Below are 18434 nucleotides of genomic sequence, written 5' to 3'. Positions count from 1 at the left end.
AGTTGTCAACATGGCCTACTCTTGGCCACCTTTCTCTAAGGGTAAATCTTAAACTCAAGCAGAAGAGTCATCTTCCCATAGGCATACAGCACCTACTTCACATCTAGAAGCAGGATGTTCAAGGGAAGATAGCACCTAGCAGTGGATTGTTAAAGCCCAAACATCTCACATGGCCTGCAGCAGGTAGCGGTATTTTCACAGAAGAGATTACCTAGGAGCAGGTCCCAGATGTCCACATCCTTGATTCACAAAGTGCACATGGATGAACTTCCCAGCTCTCAGATGGATGCCCTACATGCGTCTAATCGCAGAGGTGAAGCCTGACAGTCAGTGTGGGATAGACTACAAAGACTGTATCTGAACTATAGCCATTCGGGTTTCATTTCAAGAAGTGTTACCTTTCCATCAATTACCATTCCATCTCTTTCCCTGGAAATTTTCCCAATAAAGCTATCAGACAAACCTATGAACTGCTTGTAACGATATAAGGAATAACAAAATGCTTGTCACTGAATATTGCAAAAGCTTTTTTTTAACTTCTTTTCTCTTCATCCCACTTTGCCTTTATTGATCATTCCTTTTCCACCCATTCCAAGTTCAGTTTCTATTACAAGGAGTCATAAGCTTACTTCTGAAGGATGGATCTTTTAATGACAAGTTCTTCATCCAAGTCAGCTTCATTAGCCATGAAGAGCAATCTTTTTCCTGTGTCATCCACTCCAATAAAGTCGCGCTGCTCCACTGAAGTAGAAAATCAAACACAAACATTATATAATCCTGTCTTAATGCAGGCTGGAAAGACAAATGGGACCATCAACCACCCCTGAAACATGAAATACTAGATTTCAGACTGACCCAACAAATAACAAATTTGTACTAATTCTCCACAATATTCATTTACTTCTTTTCAGCCAGAGTACAATCATAGAATCAGTAAGGTTGGAAAGGACCTCTGGAGATCATCTAGTCCAACCTTCCCGCTCAGCGGGGTCACCTAGAGCATGGTAGACAGGGTTGCATCCAGGCGGGCCTTGAACGTCTCCAGAGAAGGAGACTCCACAACCTCTCTGGGCAACCTGTTCCAGTGCTCTGTCGCTCTCACAGGGAAGAAATTCCCCCTCACGTTCAGGCCGAACTTCCTGTGCTTCAATTTCTGCCCATTGCCTCTTGTCCTGTCACATTGGACAGCTGAAAAGAGTTTGTCTCTGTCCCCCTGACACCCTCCCTTCAGGTACTTGTACACATTGATAAGATTCCCCCCTCAGTCTTCTCTTCCCCAGGCTGAACAGGCCCAGCTCTCACAGCCGTTCCTCGTAGGGCAGGTGCTCCAGCCCTCTGATCATCTTTGTAGCCCTATGCTGGACTCTCTCCAGTAGCTCCATGTCTCTCTCTTACTGGGAGCCCAGAACTGGACACAGCACTCCAGATGAGGCCTCCCCACGGCTGAGTAGAGGGGCAGGATCACCTCCCTCGACCTGCTGGCAACACTCTTCCTAATGCTCCCCACAAGACCATTGGCTTTCTTGGCCACAAGGGCATGTTGCTGGGTAACTGATATAGAGATCATGACCTTCAAAATGCTGTCCCTGCAGCTTTTTGTATCTTTGCTATGAAGATGCCAACTACAGGTCCTGACATGCAACACACTATCTTGAGCTACGCTAAATTGTGCTTCCCTTCTCTGTCTTTTAACTACTACCTGAATTTCATAATGACAAAACCCATGACAATCAATTCTTCAAAATCCAGTTGTTTCTTCCTCATCATAAATTATTCCATTTCTTACATTAGAATTAGGTGGTGTGGAGAGTATTATGATTTCAGGCAAGACAAAACTACTTCACAACTGATCTCCTATTTCAGGTGAATATTGAGAGCACTATAAAACCTAAACCACGCACACAAATACATATAAACAGCACAGATTCTAAAACTCCCACCACTTTGATGTTTCTATGTGGGTTAACTTGTTTAATATCTATTTGTAAAACTGCCAACGCAGAGAATACTTAACAGTCACATATAACACTGTGGCATTTTCTATTTGCTGCAATTGGTGACAGTGCATCAACACTGACTTTGATCTATTAAAATTTAAAGTACATATTTATGAACATAGTAGTGGAAACTTATTCTAATTTGCACTTGGTAATATAAGCCATAATTCTGGTGGCATCAATAGAATGCTCTTTATACAAACATAGACTGTGCAAGAATATACATACAGAGTGCATAGTTCTAACAAAACCTCCTTTCTCCCACTGAATATTATTATTTAGGGCCGAACTGGCAAATATTCAATCTTTCAAGTCCTAAGCCTTTAATCACATAAAGAATTAACTGCTTATAGAGGATGCTGTTAAGATCTTTTCTCAGCTAAACTGCATTTTAACACCATCTCCCCAAACTCAGCCCCATCCTTTATTTTCTTCATATTTGTTCCGTCAGAGTTACCATAGGAACAACCGCTATCAAAATACAGTCAAACCTATGCAGCTGTTGAAAACTCTCCTACTGGCAGCCTTTGATCCAAGTGATCAAGTATACCCTCTTCAGAAGTCTCCCCACCCCTTCTGAGAAACTAATTATACAGCAGAGGAGCACAAAAATAGGCCTGAACTTGCAACAATATGACAAATTAAGTACAATTAGCTCACACATTCTAAAAATCAGAATTAAGTCTTCAAAGCAGTGACAAACCTCATTCTAAGGAGCATTATGAAAGTTGAGACTAGGGGCTAAACAACTATCGCCACTGCCATCTAACTGGGGTCTCCTGGCAGAGCAAAGCCAGTGTTTCTCCAGCAGGGTATTCATACTTCTCTCAAAGAAAGTTCGGGTGTCACTGTCTATCTACTAAATGTGCCTAGAGTATCTCTACTTGCAACATACTACACTGCTACAGGAAAGGTCTTGTCTACGCATCAAAAAACAAAAATCTGCTGAAAGCACAGCTATATATTGGCTACATAACTACTGCCAAACAAGTTCCTCTTGCTTCTGTGGAGAGATAAGAAACAGAGAGCAAAACCATGTTAGAGAGCTGTATTTTACACGCAGTGAATGCCAGGTCAAAGTAAGTTTGTCACTGTACACTGACAATAAACAGCATTACTTTTGTAATTTTAAAAAAGATAAATCTTTATCACTAAAAAAAAAAATCAATTACCCAGAGACAAGAGAGGGCCGTTTCAAATCACACTGGCATTCTGCAGTGAAGAAAGATAAAATGGAAGAATGAATACATAGCTAGCTTACTAAAACCCTGTGACGAATGAGAAAAACATTAAATTTGCAGTGACGTTAACTAAAAAATGATTTAAAGTATAAAAATGGAATACAGGACGCATTTTGCTTCCTCATGATAGATAAATACGGATCTGAAACAGTTATTGCCATTTTTAAGTATCCTAGAAATTAAATCTCATCAATTTTGAGGGCTTTAATGAGCTAAAGAAAGTACAACATCACAAGAGAATGGAAGTTGAGCAATTCAGTGGGGAGAAGAAATAATTTTCAGTCAGATCATCTGATTTTTAATCAAACACAATTAATTGACATTTGGGAAAAGACACCTTTGTTAAAGCTTCAGTACCCCTACCCTTTCAATTAAGGAGAAAGAATTCACGTGACGCAGCCTGCAAGACCACCAGAGAGGTCTTCTGGCAAACAGGGGAAACGCCAGTGATGACATGCCTGCTGCTTTCAAGACAAGAAAAACAAGCAGAGAAGAGCCACCATCCCCATCTTTTCTGCCTTTCTTTACAGACAGAAAGGTTCAAGCACTCTTCCCTCACCCAGTCCCTTGCAAGTCACCTTTAAGCACAGGACTCTATTCTGGGTCCCTGAATTTCTAACACGCACTCACACACTGTTTATTTGGATTAGTACAATCCATTAGCATTTCCTTTTTTTTTTTTTTAATTGCCATGTCTCTAATTAATCAATTTTAAAAACCAGTGAGCGGGATTATTATAATCAGTATGAGACCCCCTAAGTATAGAAGCCAGTGAACTTCACCTTATAACCTGCAACTGAATTAGATCAAGCGTTTAAGACAATCAATCATCAGTATCAATTTATAGCTAATTTAAGTTGCAGTTCACGATAATTTAAAAACTGTTCCTTCCATCACAGGTCTTGAATGTTTAAAAATATCCTAATAGCAGTGACATGGCATGAGAGATAAACATTTTGTTCTCCTTTGACTCAAAAAATAATGAATTTATAGCAACAGTCTAACAATAAATAAAGCTCCAAATACATCTAGTGACTTATCAGGACTAAAGATTCATTTCCTAATATCTAACCTGGAACAGTACTGTGCAAGTATACAGAACCATGGACATGCCACTTACTAGAGAAGGAGTTAATAGTGCCACCTACCATGAAAGGCTGCCCAACACTTTGTGTTAGTATCTTGTCTTTAGTTGTTTATAAGCCTTGTCAATTTTTAACTGTTTGGGATGAAGTTTTTGATGCCAGCTGCCTGCCTTAAGAGGGAAATTTGGAAAATTTCAGAGAAAACAGTTCAGTTTCTTGTTAGGTACTGTTTAGCCTAAACTCAAATAGCTCCTTCCTTTGAAAAGTTCTAGTACACCAATTCTTTGGAGAAGGAATGTGATATTTAGTAAGGGCTGCTGACCTGCGAATCAAGAACGCACCTTTCACCATCTCGTTCTCTTATAAACCTTTGGGACAGTTCATAGAGAAAACACCAACTTCCTAGAGTTACCCAGGACAGCTTAAGTTGAGTAGCTCTGAATAGGAGACCTTTAGCATCCAATCTCACAGATAAACACTGGTGTCAAAATGCTTCCACATGACGGAATTTCAATTTTTTTTAAGTTTGGTCTTTTACAGATCTGGGAAGTCATACATAAACTATTATACAAGTAATATAAGAAGAATAATGCTACAAAGACATGCACATGAACTTTAGGAAACAAGCAAATTAAGAATGCATGTGCAACCTGATGTGTTTGCATTTGGTAAGAGTCTTCAGATGATCTTGTTTTTCCTCACAGACCTCCCCTTGCCTTGCCCTGTGTGCTGAACAGGGATCACTTACTGGCCAACTCTATGACATTTAATCATAGATCCATTGGTTCCAGGCCCTTCCAAACTCCTAAATGCTTAACTGTGCAGCTACAGTAATGCTCCTGACAATGTTTTATATGCAATTATGATTTAGAATGCCCTTTTAAAATTGGAAGGGGTAGAGCTGTTAGGGAGTCAAATTCCTAAATGTTTTAAGCTCTATTATCCTTACATTTTGCTCCAGAAAATCTTTTAAAGTAAGAAGTTTAAGTACCTTTCTTTTAAAAAGCCACATATTTCCTCCACTTTCAGACACACACGTAGTAAAACTTTTGGCTTGTGTTTCGCTCCTGTCTCAAATAGTTCGAAGCCATGCTTTCTTATTTGTATTACTGTAATACCTGTGAGCTTTAATCATGGACCAGGAAACTGAACTGGCAATAATCAAGCCTCATTTTCTTTTAACAATATGTGTTAAATTGCTGAGAGGTAAGGTATGGGAACAACTGTATAGCATTCAGTACTTTTAGCATACAGGTAAAACGGGGATAATAGCCCTGCCCTGCCTTACAGCAATGTTGTGAGAATAGATACATTAAAGATTGCAAGGCACTAACTCAGATATCATGGTAAGAAGGACTAGATAAGCATCTAACCAAGTTCTTGAAATCAGTGGGAATTTTGCCTAGTAAAAGGCTTCTGGATATGATCTCAGAAGTGTAATTCAATACATACCATGAGAGGGAAGAATTTCCAGAAGTATTTGTTACCCATCTAACTCTGCTCCCTACAGTCAATGCTAAAATTCCCAGTTAAAATCTGGCTGATGCTGAGTGCTCTTGAAAAAAATCTAATGGTTTTAATGTTCATATGTAAGAAAAATTTAGGGTCTGATCCAAAACTCACTGAAGTCACCTGGAGCCTTTCCCTGAACTCTTGTGAGCTTTGGACCAGAGCCTGCAAGATTACACGACTCTAATACTTAATTCTGAACACGAAAAAAGCAAGTTACAATCCTGCTAAGGAATCTGAGGAAGAAATAGGGTATCTTTTAATTTCTCTTACTCTCTGATGGATAATCATTCATATTATACCTATTGATAGTTTCTCTATTATTTATATATATTCTTATCTACATACCTGGCTTTTTTTTCCCTTTTTGTCCTGGTGCCACTTCTGCAGGTTCATGAGTTTTCTTCATCAACATGGAGAGAGTAGCATCATGGGTCCGAAAGAGATCCACAACTTCATATAAATCAACATCTGTGATCAGATCACAGCTCAACACCAAGACATCAGTCTGCCAGACAGAAGAAAATAATAAAGCCTTCAGAGACACACATGACCAGATATGGACTAGCATCTGATGACTTAGCAACAAATATTACCTGTAACATTTATGGGATTTTTTGTTTTGTTTCTTAAACATAAGGTGTGCCATACATACACTGACAAAGAAAAAGTTACTAGTACAGGTTTTTACTGGAAACGACAATTAATTCTGAGGCACTGAATTTTACCAGTTCATGTTGCTTGAGTCCTGCTGTTATTGAATTAGCTATATGCTTACCCAGCTCTGGGCCATAAAGAAAATGTGACCATCTAAACTACCATCTCCTCCTAATGGAAGGAACCAGGATACAGAAGTCATGATTTTCAAGACTGCCATGAAATTCTGCAGTATTTATAATGGCTACTTTCAGTTACATAATGATGTAGAAAAGAAATCTTTCTGAATAAATCTTTTCAGCTGACTTTGCATCTGGCTACAAACCACTGGAAAAGATTTAAATTATGTTATTTTATCAGGAGGGGAAAAAAAAGACTATCTAGGATGTGATTTGCTCAGTAATTGTGCCACGATGGTGGGCTCAGTTTAGAAATACATTTCCTAAAACCAGCAATACTCCATATAAAAATCTGAGGAAGTTAGGTCCTATTAAATAACAGGCTTGTATTTAATTTTGATCTCACAGGATTTCAAAGTGCTTTACAAAACATTTAAGAGAACTGCTGCATATATCACAAAAATGTAATCACACACTGAATAAGACACAGCTTCATTAACATTGCACACTAGCAATACAGTCAGGATAAAAACTCTTACTGAGAAATGATTTTCTGCATTTCACATGGCTTGTGGAACATACTGCCAAAAGTCTAGTAGTTTGGCAATTATCTTCATTTAAACTAATCTTAACATAATATTTCTGCAGCACAGCCTATAAAAAATTAGTGAGTTTCCACCTTTTTTGGGGGGGGAGGGGTAATGATTAACCTTCTAAATGTGTTTCAAGAAGATAGTGTTTCTTTCTTGACATATTCACTTTCTTTGCCATAATTTAATATATAAGCCTCCCAGAGATGGGGAACATCGTTTCCCAGTTCTTTCGTATCCCAGTTCTTTCTTTTCTAATATGTTATTTACTAAGAAGGGCACTGCAAAACACTTGGTAAAGTCTGATTTACTTATTCATAGAGAACCAATAATTCTATTTGTATTTCGAATGCCATCTTGGTTGAAAGAGAAATAGTTCAGCATGGACCTGGAAGGTTTGCTTTACAGACTTTTATCTACTATTAGCAGATTCCACACCGTAGGTAAGAATAACTGAGGTCTGTTATACACATTATTTGACAGGTTCTCCTACAAATGGTAGGAAGCTTCCAAGTGTTATTGGTAAGTCATCAGAAGTCATCATTTCAAACTATGAGAGCTGCTGATTTGGCACGCTGCACATAAGGTCAAGCCCTTCAGTTTTCATTTGATTTCTTCCCACTTTACTGAGAAACAGCTGGTTGCTTTATGGGAAGTAACAATGCGCAGGTTGAGAATTTTACACATTCAAAATCTGACTTACATCTCCCCTTTTAACATATTTTCAAAATGTGTATTTTACGTTATGGATTTGCCTAGAGAAGTGTTTTAATTATCACTTGTCTAAAACAAAGAACATGCATACAGTGGGGGAAAAAAAACACTAAAGCAAGCTGTCTACTATACTGAAAACAGCCCTGAATCAGTATTTCAGTGTGTAAAAAGCAAAGGTGAAAAAAATCCAACCTGCTATGGAAGAAAACTCCAATTTCATAACTGCAAATAGTGAAAAATGTAACACATATTTGACACCCTGAAAAACTGTGCAAAATTTCCAGATATTCAATTTTTGCAAGAGCACAAATGAGTTACAATACTTGCAGAAAGGACAAAATGTATCCAGGACATAGATAAAGAAACTGCTTCTTTTCAAACTCACTTTGTAGAAGGAAGAGATCTCTGGCTTCAAACCACAGGGGAAAGGAGAGGCGGGGGAGAGACACAGACCCGTCAGTGGACTTATATTAAGCAACAATTATTTGGACTTGTAAAACGAATCTTGTAATTATTTCACATTTCACTAAGTGCTTTAATCTGTCACTACAGTAAAATCCCAACAAGCCTTTCATAGTTGCGAACAGGCTCCTGGGTTTTTTTTCTCCTAACTATAGGACAAGCTTTTTTGCAAAAACTGAATGCAAGACCCCTGAGGAGCATACGGGAACAGAACCACCAAATGTCTGGTTGCCATCTGTTCTACCCATTTACTCTCCCAATATGTAAATAAACGTCAGTGAGCGCAGGGACCAGTGAAACACACAGTTGCTCTGTAAAGCCCACGTTTCTGCTTCTCCTCCTGATGAGCAGAGCAGTGGCCTCAGAAGCACGCTGAGAATACACCATGAAAGGCTCTTTTGGGACTTGACAGCCTCCCCTTTGAAACACCACCACCCTCATAAATAAAGCCCTCACTGTCTAATGGATGCACTTTTTTCCAGTGTACAACTCCTGAACGAATAAACTAATGGCTGAATGAAAAAATAAACTATCCTAGAACTCTAGCAAAAGTGTGTGTTTTTCTTTACTTTCTTAGGGCGGGTGGAGTAGAAAGAAAATAAATGGTAGAGCTTATGGGTCTTTTTTTTTTTTAAGTACACACTTCTATACGTACCATATAAATATAGTGCACCTTCCCAGTGAACCACTGACACAAAGAAGAGAAGCATGTACTACATGCACTCATGTGCTAACTAGGGGTATGTGAACGTACCAGACTTCACAAATTATGCAAACACCTAAGACTCACACACATCCCTTAAAGAAATATATGTAACAATGATTATATCAGCCTCAAACTGTTATACAAACACACGATAAGAATCGACACGAACTGATTAAAAAAACTCCAGAAAGCGCACACCCCAAGCACAACCACCGAAAAGGAAGAAAAATAGATGCACAAACCTTTAAAGCACCACCCTCAACACCCGTGACAAGCATGGGAGAGGACAAGGCAAGCGGCTTAAGTCAAGCAGGACCAGTTGGAGCACAAAAATTCTTGAAATTCATGTTCACTTTCCTGCTCTGCCAAACTTGCTGTGTGTCATTTTAATACTTCTGTGGCACAATGACAGACCAGGGCTCTGTAGCAGTAGCTGCTGAACAGGCCAAGTGGGGAAAAAAAAATCCCCACCTTAAAGAAACTACGACCCAAGCATAAGAAAAGAGCAAATGACTATGGGTTGGGGAATGCACGGGAACACTGAAATACTACTGGGGTATGGGCAGCAGCCCTAGCATGTTGGAGCAAGCTCGTATTATTTGTGAGCATCACAAGAGCCATGGGAAATAGCAGAATATGACACTGTCCGATGAAGAGTTGCTTGGGCCTCAATAATCCCATTTAACCTTGGATTTGCAATAAAGGAACTGAAATCTAGCCTGTAATCAGTGGAGATAAACTGGCTCCTGCAGAGGTCTGTTTATCCCACCTATAATCTGAGTTTCAAGAAGGTATTTCTCCCTCCCTGCTGAGCACGGAAGGAGTCCTGGGCTTCCAGCTCAGCCTACACTGAACACAGTTCAGACAAGTCCAAATCTCATCTCTCCCTCTATAACTCTGGATAATACCACTGCACTACCAGATAAATCTTTTCAGAACTGTGAGGTACTCAGATCCTATGAGATAACATACACCCTCAATCTGGATAAACACAGCAACATAAAACATCAAGAAATTCATACAAAACAGAGAAAAGTACTGTAAAAAAAAAAAAAAAAACTCAAAACCAACATGTCAACAGTTTTATTAAACCTAGCACAACATGGAACTTCTATGCAAAAAAAGAAAACAAAACCAAAAGGCAGAATGTTTTAAGAACTCGGTTCAAGGAGCCGATTTAAAAATTGAAAATATGTTTTCAATGGAACTAATTCATACCATAGATCAAAAGATGAACGCAATTATATGGTGTAATATACCAGCATAAACAAAAAGCCTTGGACTTGCTCACACCCTACATACCAAGGGCAACACTAAAAACTCTTTCACATTCAGCAATGACTGCTGGATCCCTTCTGTTCAAACAGGGGATATCAAGGTTACCACAGATAGCTGGCAGCAAAAGCTGACTTTTTAATGGTATTCACTCTACTTTTCCTATGAAGTACAGACAAGGGCAGGACCTTGTAGCCTAAACTGCTGAGGGGCCTCAAAAATTACAGACTAGAAAATGAGAAAACGTATGTTGCAAGGAAATCTCTAATTTGAACAAAATCAGCCTCAAGAGAAAGAGAAAAACAAATGTCAGTTTGCATTATAAACAGAAAAGAAGTAACATCCACTAGCAGCAGAACCATCCTCTAACAGAGCTGAAGACAGACAAAACATTGAAGTTAAATGCTGAAAGTTTCCAATTGCACAGTATTACAGCTGAACATTTAACAGGAAAAAAAAAAAAAAAAAAAGGGAAAAAAGGAAAAATAAGAGAGATTAGATGAACTTTGTTCCTATACTCTGCCTAACCCAACTCTGCACAGAGAACTGCATCTCTTCCTGTGGTGTCAGCATACTACGAGGCAGAGAGGGATAAGTTATAATTACTGCTGGTATTAAGACCAAGAGTTTATATACACAATAGTCTGGAACTTCACCCATATGCTGCATTAACAGTGGGGTTTCTGTGTAATGCTTTTATTATTCTAAAGCATGAAAAAGGAGAGAACAGTTTGGCTACAGGCAAACATCTTGATTACTTGCTAGCATGCTCTAGGCAAAGACAGAGATACCTCCTAGCAATTGCATTACTCATCATGGTTCAGATCAGAGACTTACATCCATGGCTTTAGAGAATCCCTTTTTAACTCAGTCTCCATTAAGAGTCCTCCAATTTCCACACCTGTGACTTCTTTGAAGCTTTTTGGCTGTTGCTGTAACTGGAGTAGGAAACCTCATTTATTTTTGATGTCTATAGGATCTTGTTAGCTACCAACCTAACTGACTGCCTTTGGCTGGGAATTCTGCTTTTATAATGTCCTTGACACCAGGATTCAGAAGCAAATCATGATTTAGTACTTAGTTAGCAAATATGAAACATTTATTTTGTGCACTCACTCTGCAAAAGCAGGTTTGCTGTAGACTAGCACCATTATAACTCTTCTAAGGCCATCAGACTGGGGATGGACCAGCTTGTCCCCCAATCCGAAATCCAGAAGCAGCCCTTCCTCAACAAAAGGTGGAGGAATTCTTTTCTTTTTTCTTTTTCTTTTTTTTTTTTTTTTTGGTGGGAAAAGTAGTGTCTTAAAGTAAAAGAAAAGGGTGACGTCTTTTTTTTTTTTTTTTTTTTTTTTTTCAACCGAGAAGTCTAATCCAGGAGCCAAGGGAGTCCCTTCTAGTTTCTTGGACAGCCCTGAATTCATCAGGTGAAGGTATCTTGAGGCAATATGAATGCATGCACACACGTAACCTGTCAGCATCACTGTTTATGTTCTCAAAGAGAGCTGGAAGACAGATGCCAAGAGCTGGGGAGGAAGCTTAAACCTGCTCCCATCATACGGCTCATCCTATGCATTGTATCAGATGGGATCCTACAATGAAAACATTATTTTACATTATCGTCGCATCTCAAGACCGAGCATCCAAAATCAATATTTTTTAATTTACATATATATAAGCTCAGAACAGGGAAGATATTCAAGCCCTGAAGGCATCCTGTCTCCTCCCAGGAGGAAGTCTTGCTACCTCGTGCTGAAACTGACTTGTGAGGTGGAAAACTTACACTCATCAGCAACCAAATCCAGAAGCTTATAGATGAACACATAAACTTACATCAATTCATAAACTATTAAGAAGGTTTTTTTTAAGTAGGACTATGATATTATGACACTTACAGAACAGTAAATCAGATGGTCTGAAATACAAGCTTTGCATCTTTTACTCTGGTTCTGATTAATGCAATCTTGCACAGTATTCTAAAAATCTTTCCTCAACTTCATCCTTCGGGCACAACACCCCTCTCCACCAGTTTCCCACCTTATAAAACATCAAGTGCTACCTTCCACCTAAGAACCTAGCCTTATCATTCACTTAACAAAAGGTCTACTTCTGTCTTGGATCAATAGAGTATGTCAAGTGTATTACTTACCTGTAATTTCTAAAGGACATGGTTTTATTCCCTGCCAGGACATACCTAAGAAGTGCTCTGCATACGTTTACCAGCTAGCACAGTATTTATCATCAGTATCTTTTTTTAGAACTCTGCTACCATTACACTTACAGAAAATTGACAATCATCAGGCCACCATATACTAACACATACAATTTTGTTTCTTTATGCTTCCTCGTTTGTAGGAGTAAGTATTATCTGCTGGATTTGCATTCAGATTTGATGCACTCCATGGAAGAGACCTACTTAAGGCAAGGCATCCAGAACAAGAACACCATCACTCATGAGGGCCACACATGCTAAAGCTCAGGGGAAAAGCACAAATCTTCCTCCTGCACAAACCGTTAAAAGCCTGATCTAGGGCTTGAGCATGCCATAATCCAGGCCCAGAATTCACCAGCTCATGGAAGGTCAGTTTGGCAAGCTGAATTCTCCCTTTGCTTAATGTACAGCATGGCCAGATCCCTTCTTCACAAACAGGAGAATTCCAGAGACAGAGTTATCCTCGTCACTCCTATTCCTGGCAGGAAGGTTTCCAGGACTACCTGGACAGCAGCACTAACAGACCCACTGCACAGCTGATGTTGGACACTGCTTCACATGAATAGGAAGGAGAACGCTGCAGTCAGACTCCAATCTCAACAGCAGCGACTCAGCAGGCTTGCTGCCAAAGCCCAGAGCTCAAGCCCAGGCTTAACACTTAATGTAAGGAGAGCCTTAGGCAGTCAGGTGCTGTAGTCATGCAAACAATAGTAATAAAAAGTAGTCCTAATGGAGCTCAACTGGCTCAACTTATTGAAGAGAAAGATGGCCTTTGCCCACAGTCTGTAATTAAACAGCAAAGGATATTTCAGCAACAGAACAAAACGCAGGCATGACTGGATTCAAGGGCTAGAAATCACAATCAGCAGTGTTCAAACTGGAAATAAAAGACAAAGTGTTTTCAGAGTGAGAATAAATATCAGCTGGGATAAACCACCAAAGGGTTTAATAGACTCTTCCTCAACAAGCATGTGTGACTAAAGACCTGCCATCTTTCAGAAAAACATTCTCTAACTCATCCACAAGCTTGGGGGCTAACAGCCTTAATTACTCTGTGCAAACTACCTTATAGACAAGAGGCTCACGACAGTTCCCTTCAGTCCGAACTAGAATATTAATGAAAACCAAGACATATAGCACATGTCCTCAGGAATCACTCTGTCATCCCATAGCTAATATTGGCTTGATTTTAAATAAAAGCTAGTATTAAACTCTCCCTCTAAGGTGAAAAAAGTCTTTAAACAGAATTCAATGTCAATCCTGCTCTAAAAGAAAACACAAATACTAACCTGCGCCACAAAACACAGGCTCAACAGAACTAGTCACTTTTAAACACAACTCAGTGGCACTGTCACTTCATACTAGCCTGAGTGCCCATATGCAGCAAAACATGGTAAGCTTTGTCCTCGTGTGTTTTTTTCCTATAAAAACTAGTCACATCATGTTATGTAAAAATAAGTCAAGAATATGGATACTTAAGATGTTATAATATATAATGCAATCTACTGTTCTGAATCCTAGATTTCTTTACTATCCCTCATCTAGTACTACACAGGCATATTTTTTCTCCTTTAGCACCTCTCCAAATTTTCAGTGATATTTGGTCTGCAGTAATTCGGTATTATAACAAACATATTATCAAGACTTCAAGATCTCTACTGCATTTTCCAGCACTGTTAGTCTATACCCCAAGTCCTCACCACATTCCAAAAGGCACTAATAGAATTTATACTACAAAAATATGCTTAAGTTCACTTCAAGAAAATATGGATACCTGACAGTCTTTCCCTTTTCAGCACACGACTCAAATAAATAAATAAAATAATAACATGACATAAATACATTACACAAAATGATATTGTAGACATCTCACAAATCCACTGATCTTCACTATGGTTTTAAACAAAGTAAGATAGCAAACAACAACAGAAAAAAGGAGATGAGCAAAATGATAGCCTCCAAGAAAGCCTGTACTGTTCACATCACCTCCTTCCTATTATCTTATTCTACTATTATTGTTAGGATCTCACTACTGTATCCAGGAAAAGAACAGAGGGAAATCCTCTTTTAACACAGTAAGTCCATGGTTGATGTTTGGCAACTAGTCCCTTTCACATTCCCCAATAACTAAAATTACATACTTAACACATGCAAATTTCTTTGATCCTGTCTTTTGAGGGATGCATACTCACTAAGAAACGTCACCTGCAGTAGTATTAACTGAGGTAGCTGTACAGCTCTCAACTGCCAAGAAAAGTCCCAACCTCAGATACAAGGAGGGCTATTGAGATCCATAAACCATCATGGGGAAAATACATAAATAGAAGTCATTCAGGCTCAAAACAAAGAAAAAAAAAGCTGCAGACAGCAAGGAAGGAACACTACTCCAGAAAGAAATGTAAATGAATACCTCCTTACAGCTATCGCCCTACCTGACACTAGGGAGGCCCTGCTCACGCAGAACAGCCAAGGAGATCAGAAGTTAGGAGTCAAAAAATAAAACCTCAGACCAGAAGCTGACTTTAAACTTTAAAGCAAGGACATCATCTAAGAACACCAAACAGAACCCTAAGGCTCCTGCTCTATGGAGTCCAGGCAAACATGGACATCAGCGACGCCTTCATACCTTCCTTCACACTCAGGGACAGTTAGGTATTCAAGATTCACTCATGGCGTATCTTTGGCCTCTCCACCAAGAAGAGATGGCAGTTTTGAGATGTTGGTTCAACATTTTTCCTTCCATACTCTTAAAATCTTATCCTTTCCTGGGAAATAAGATGCCCAAATTCACTTTATAGAGACTTATCAATTCTTTGAACACTCATCACAGAACAACTTTAGTAATTATAAACTTGAGTTTGATTTATCAATACAAAAGGTTTTCTATACCTGACAAAATAAAGGATTTTTTTTCCTTGTCTTCATGTACCCATGAAAGCTACAATTTTTTTTAAAGCAAAAAAGTGCAAAATGATTTTACTGAGAGTATCATCATTCACATCATTCTCAGCTGACAGTACACAGAATAGTAAACGCACTAATAACTGCTCTGGATCCTAATCTTTGGGCTAACTGCTTCATTCAAACTTCTGCTGTTTTAACCCTCATCCATAGTAAACACAGGTAGGAAAAAAAATACATACTTCTAAAACTGAGTAATTTAAAAAAAGAAAAAAAAATGTTGAATTTTCTAACTCCCTCATTGCCAGGAAAAATAAAGATCAGAGCAGAGTCCTGAACATAATTCATCAAGTAGGTATAAATTAGGCAGTGCTATATCACTCTTACCAGCACCAGTCTGAGCACCTGTCAGTACGTGTGCTTTTACTATGACAATCAGCTGTGCTTTGGCAATGAGAATTAGGCATGCTAATCACCAATTAACTTTGCGTAGTACCTCGATGGTGGTAACTCAGTCCTGACTGAATCAGAGCTAGAGCTGCAGACAAGATGCTACATATCCTGTGTGCTGCCACCTGATTCATCTCTCTTCCCCATGCCGTATGCTACTACCACCATGAAAGTCAGAGACAAAAAAAGACTCTAAGAGAGCAGTTTTTGTTTGCAATTTAAGCAGACACAGTAAACAGTAGTTGCTGCCAGGACTACTGAAAAAAAAATGATGAGATACTTTTTACTATTCTAAATAGATGAATACAATGTTTAGTTGTCTTGCTCACAGGGAGAGATGGACATTATTCATCTCTTACAAATGCATTTCTTTTTTTTTTTTTAATTTCCACTGACAGTACAAAAATACATAGCCATATATTACAGGGACAGAAGTTTTTCTTTCCATGCTCACCAAACGCTGCTCAGCTGTACCAGAAGGATTCAGATTCCACCTTCCAGCCATTACAGCAAGCTTGCTTACATCATGTGTTTGGAAAGGAGATTTTTCAACAGAGGAAGTGAAGCGCTTAGCCATGCCGTCCAAGACTACACGGATCAGTGACCCCCAGCAGCATACAGACCACCACCGTGACATCACACTTTCCACAACATGGCTCCCAAAGATGCACATACCAGGAGGATCTGGAGTTTCAATCTTTGTTTATTTGTTCAAAGAAAGTTTCTTTTTCCCCCTTCTTCTTTTTGGTAGCTTTTTAGGGTTTGTTTTGTTTTGCTTTAAGAGCTGTATTACTTTCAAATCTTACTTTTTGAAACAGGAAAAAGCAGGTGGACCACCAGGGACGAGACATTTCATATGCAAGCACTCACGAATGACAGTAGCAGAAGGCATGCTGATTAGTTCACAGCATATTAGTCAGAGCTTCCATTAACACAACTAAAGGCTCATCAAGGAAGGAAAATGTGAAATCGTTCCATTGCTATTACTCTGCTGGAACGCCACATTTTAATCACTGGCTGGAGTATAGTTGAGTGACACAAGGCAGAAAAATGCTTAACAGAAGGTGAAAATAATATAGACTCAGTGAAGACAAATGCTTGATCCAGGCACACCCAATTCGCCTCCTGTTTCAGCTTGAAATGCAGAATCATGATTTAACTAGGTTTCTCAATCTGCTGCCTGGAGAGGCCCCAGCCTGAGAGGTGGTGCCAGGCAGCAGTTCTTGGGTCTGGTAAAATCTGGCACTAAAACAAAATGGCCAAATACTAGAAAGGCCTAAATTTCACAGGAACGCATTTGTAAGTTACAATGACTTTTTCTTCTTTTTTGGTCAGCAATAACCTACAACCTGCAAGAAGTTCTGCAGCAGCTTGATGAACGGTACGAGTTGAAGGTCATAGAAATACAGTTCTGAAAGAGGTCTCCTGAGTCAGAGCTTAGCCTCTTGCCATTGCAGGTATCAAATTACTTAGTTTATTAAAAAAATCCCAACTCACTCCAGTTTAAAGTTGGGAGATTTTTTTTTGTCTTGATTATTCCTTCTGGAAGACTGTTGCACAACCATATTCTCCTCTGATGGATGGAAACCTTCTTGTAATTTTCACTCTTTTTTCATAGCAAATTTAAACCCATTTATATTTGTTCCACCATTATATTTAATCCTGGATATCTTATCTCTTTTCCTAGTGCTTGTTTCCCTTTCCCAGAACACTGACAGAAAGTGTATTTCCTTGATTTTGCTATAGAAATAATTCAAACTCAACACAAACGCTCTTTCCTCCTTGTTCCAGCAGTCCTTCTTTGCATCTGTTACAGTTGGAATTCACTTTTTTTGAACATGCATATGAGTTCCAGACCTGTAAAATATTCCAGGCAAAACCTTGCCACTGCCTTGAACAGCATTAATAATTTCTCATCTCTTGTCAAAACATACTTTCCCAATATATTCTTATCTTGCATTTACCTTTTCATGCTCACACTCACCTCACATTCAACTAGTACATTCTGGGACTCTGTAATTTACTGTTGGGCTCCTAGCTTACAACATAATTTCTTGTTATTAATCCTCAACATTGGGAGCTCTGTACTACCAAAGTCTTAACACTATTACTGTGCAATAATACGGCAGGCCATGGCACATACCAATCCTGCGCATACCAATCCTGCGAATCATCTGAAGGTCTCCCAAGCTGTGAGCGAAGTCCCTCAAGAATGGCGGTAGAAGCCAAATAGCTGAAAACATAACACTAGACTGAAGAAATCAGAGAAATATATGAGAGAAGGACCCTACAAAAGCCTTAACAGACATATTAGAAGGCTTTATAGTACCACTTGGAAAAAAGCGTACTAATACCAGCTACAGAGGAAAAGCCTTCCTAAGTAAGCTAGGGGATTACATTACATAACTTCTTTTGATGTCTCTTGAAATCTTAACATTTTAAGAGGAAATCTACTGCCCACAATTACAAGAAAAGTCATCACCGCAAGATGAGCTGCCTACAAAACAATGCCGCATCAT

General features: G+C 39.0%; 1 protein-coding gene across 1 annotated transcript in view; it reads right to left on the bottom strand.

Moving 5' to 3' along the window:
- EIF2B3 (eukaryotic translation initiation factor 2B subunit gamma) overlaps positions 1–18434 on the bottom strand; it is a 101069-nt gene that overhangs the window by 74196 nt on the left and 8439 nt on the right. Inside the window, exons 4-5 of the mRNA XM_062581902.1 lie at positions 6181–6340; positions 630–741 (exon numbers count right to left, since the gene is read on the bottom strand). Coding sequence (XP_062437886.1) covers positions 630–741; positions 6181–6340 — 272 coding nt within the window. The remainder of the gene's footprint in view (positions 1–629; positions 742–6180; positions 6341–18434) is intronic.

This window comes from Rhea pennata, chromosome 8 (assembly GCF_028389875.1).
Source record: "Rhea pennata isolate bPtePen1 chromosome 8, bPtePen1.pri, whole genome shotgun sequence".
NCBI classification, from domain to species: domain Eukaryota; kingdom Metazoa; phylum Chordata; class Aves; order Rheiformes; family Rheidae; genus Rhea; species Rhea pennata.
This window is presented reverse-complemented; position numbering and strand designations above follow the sequence as displayed.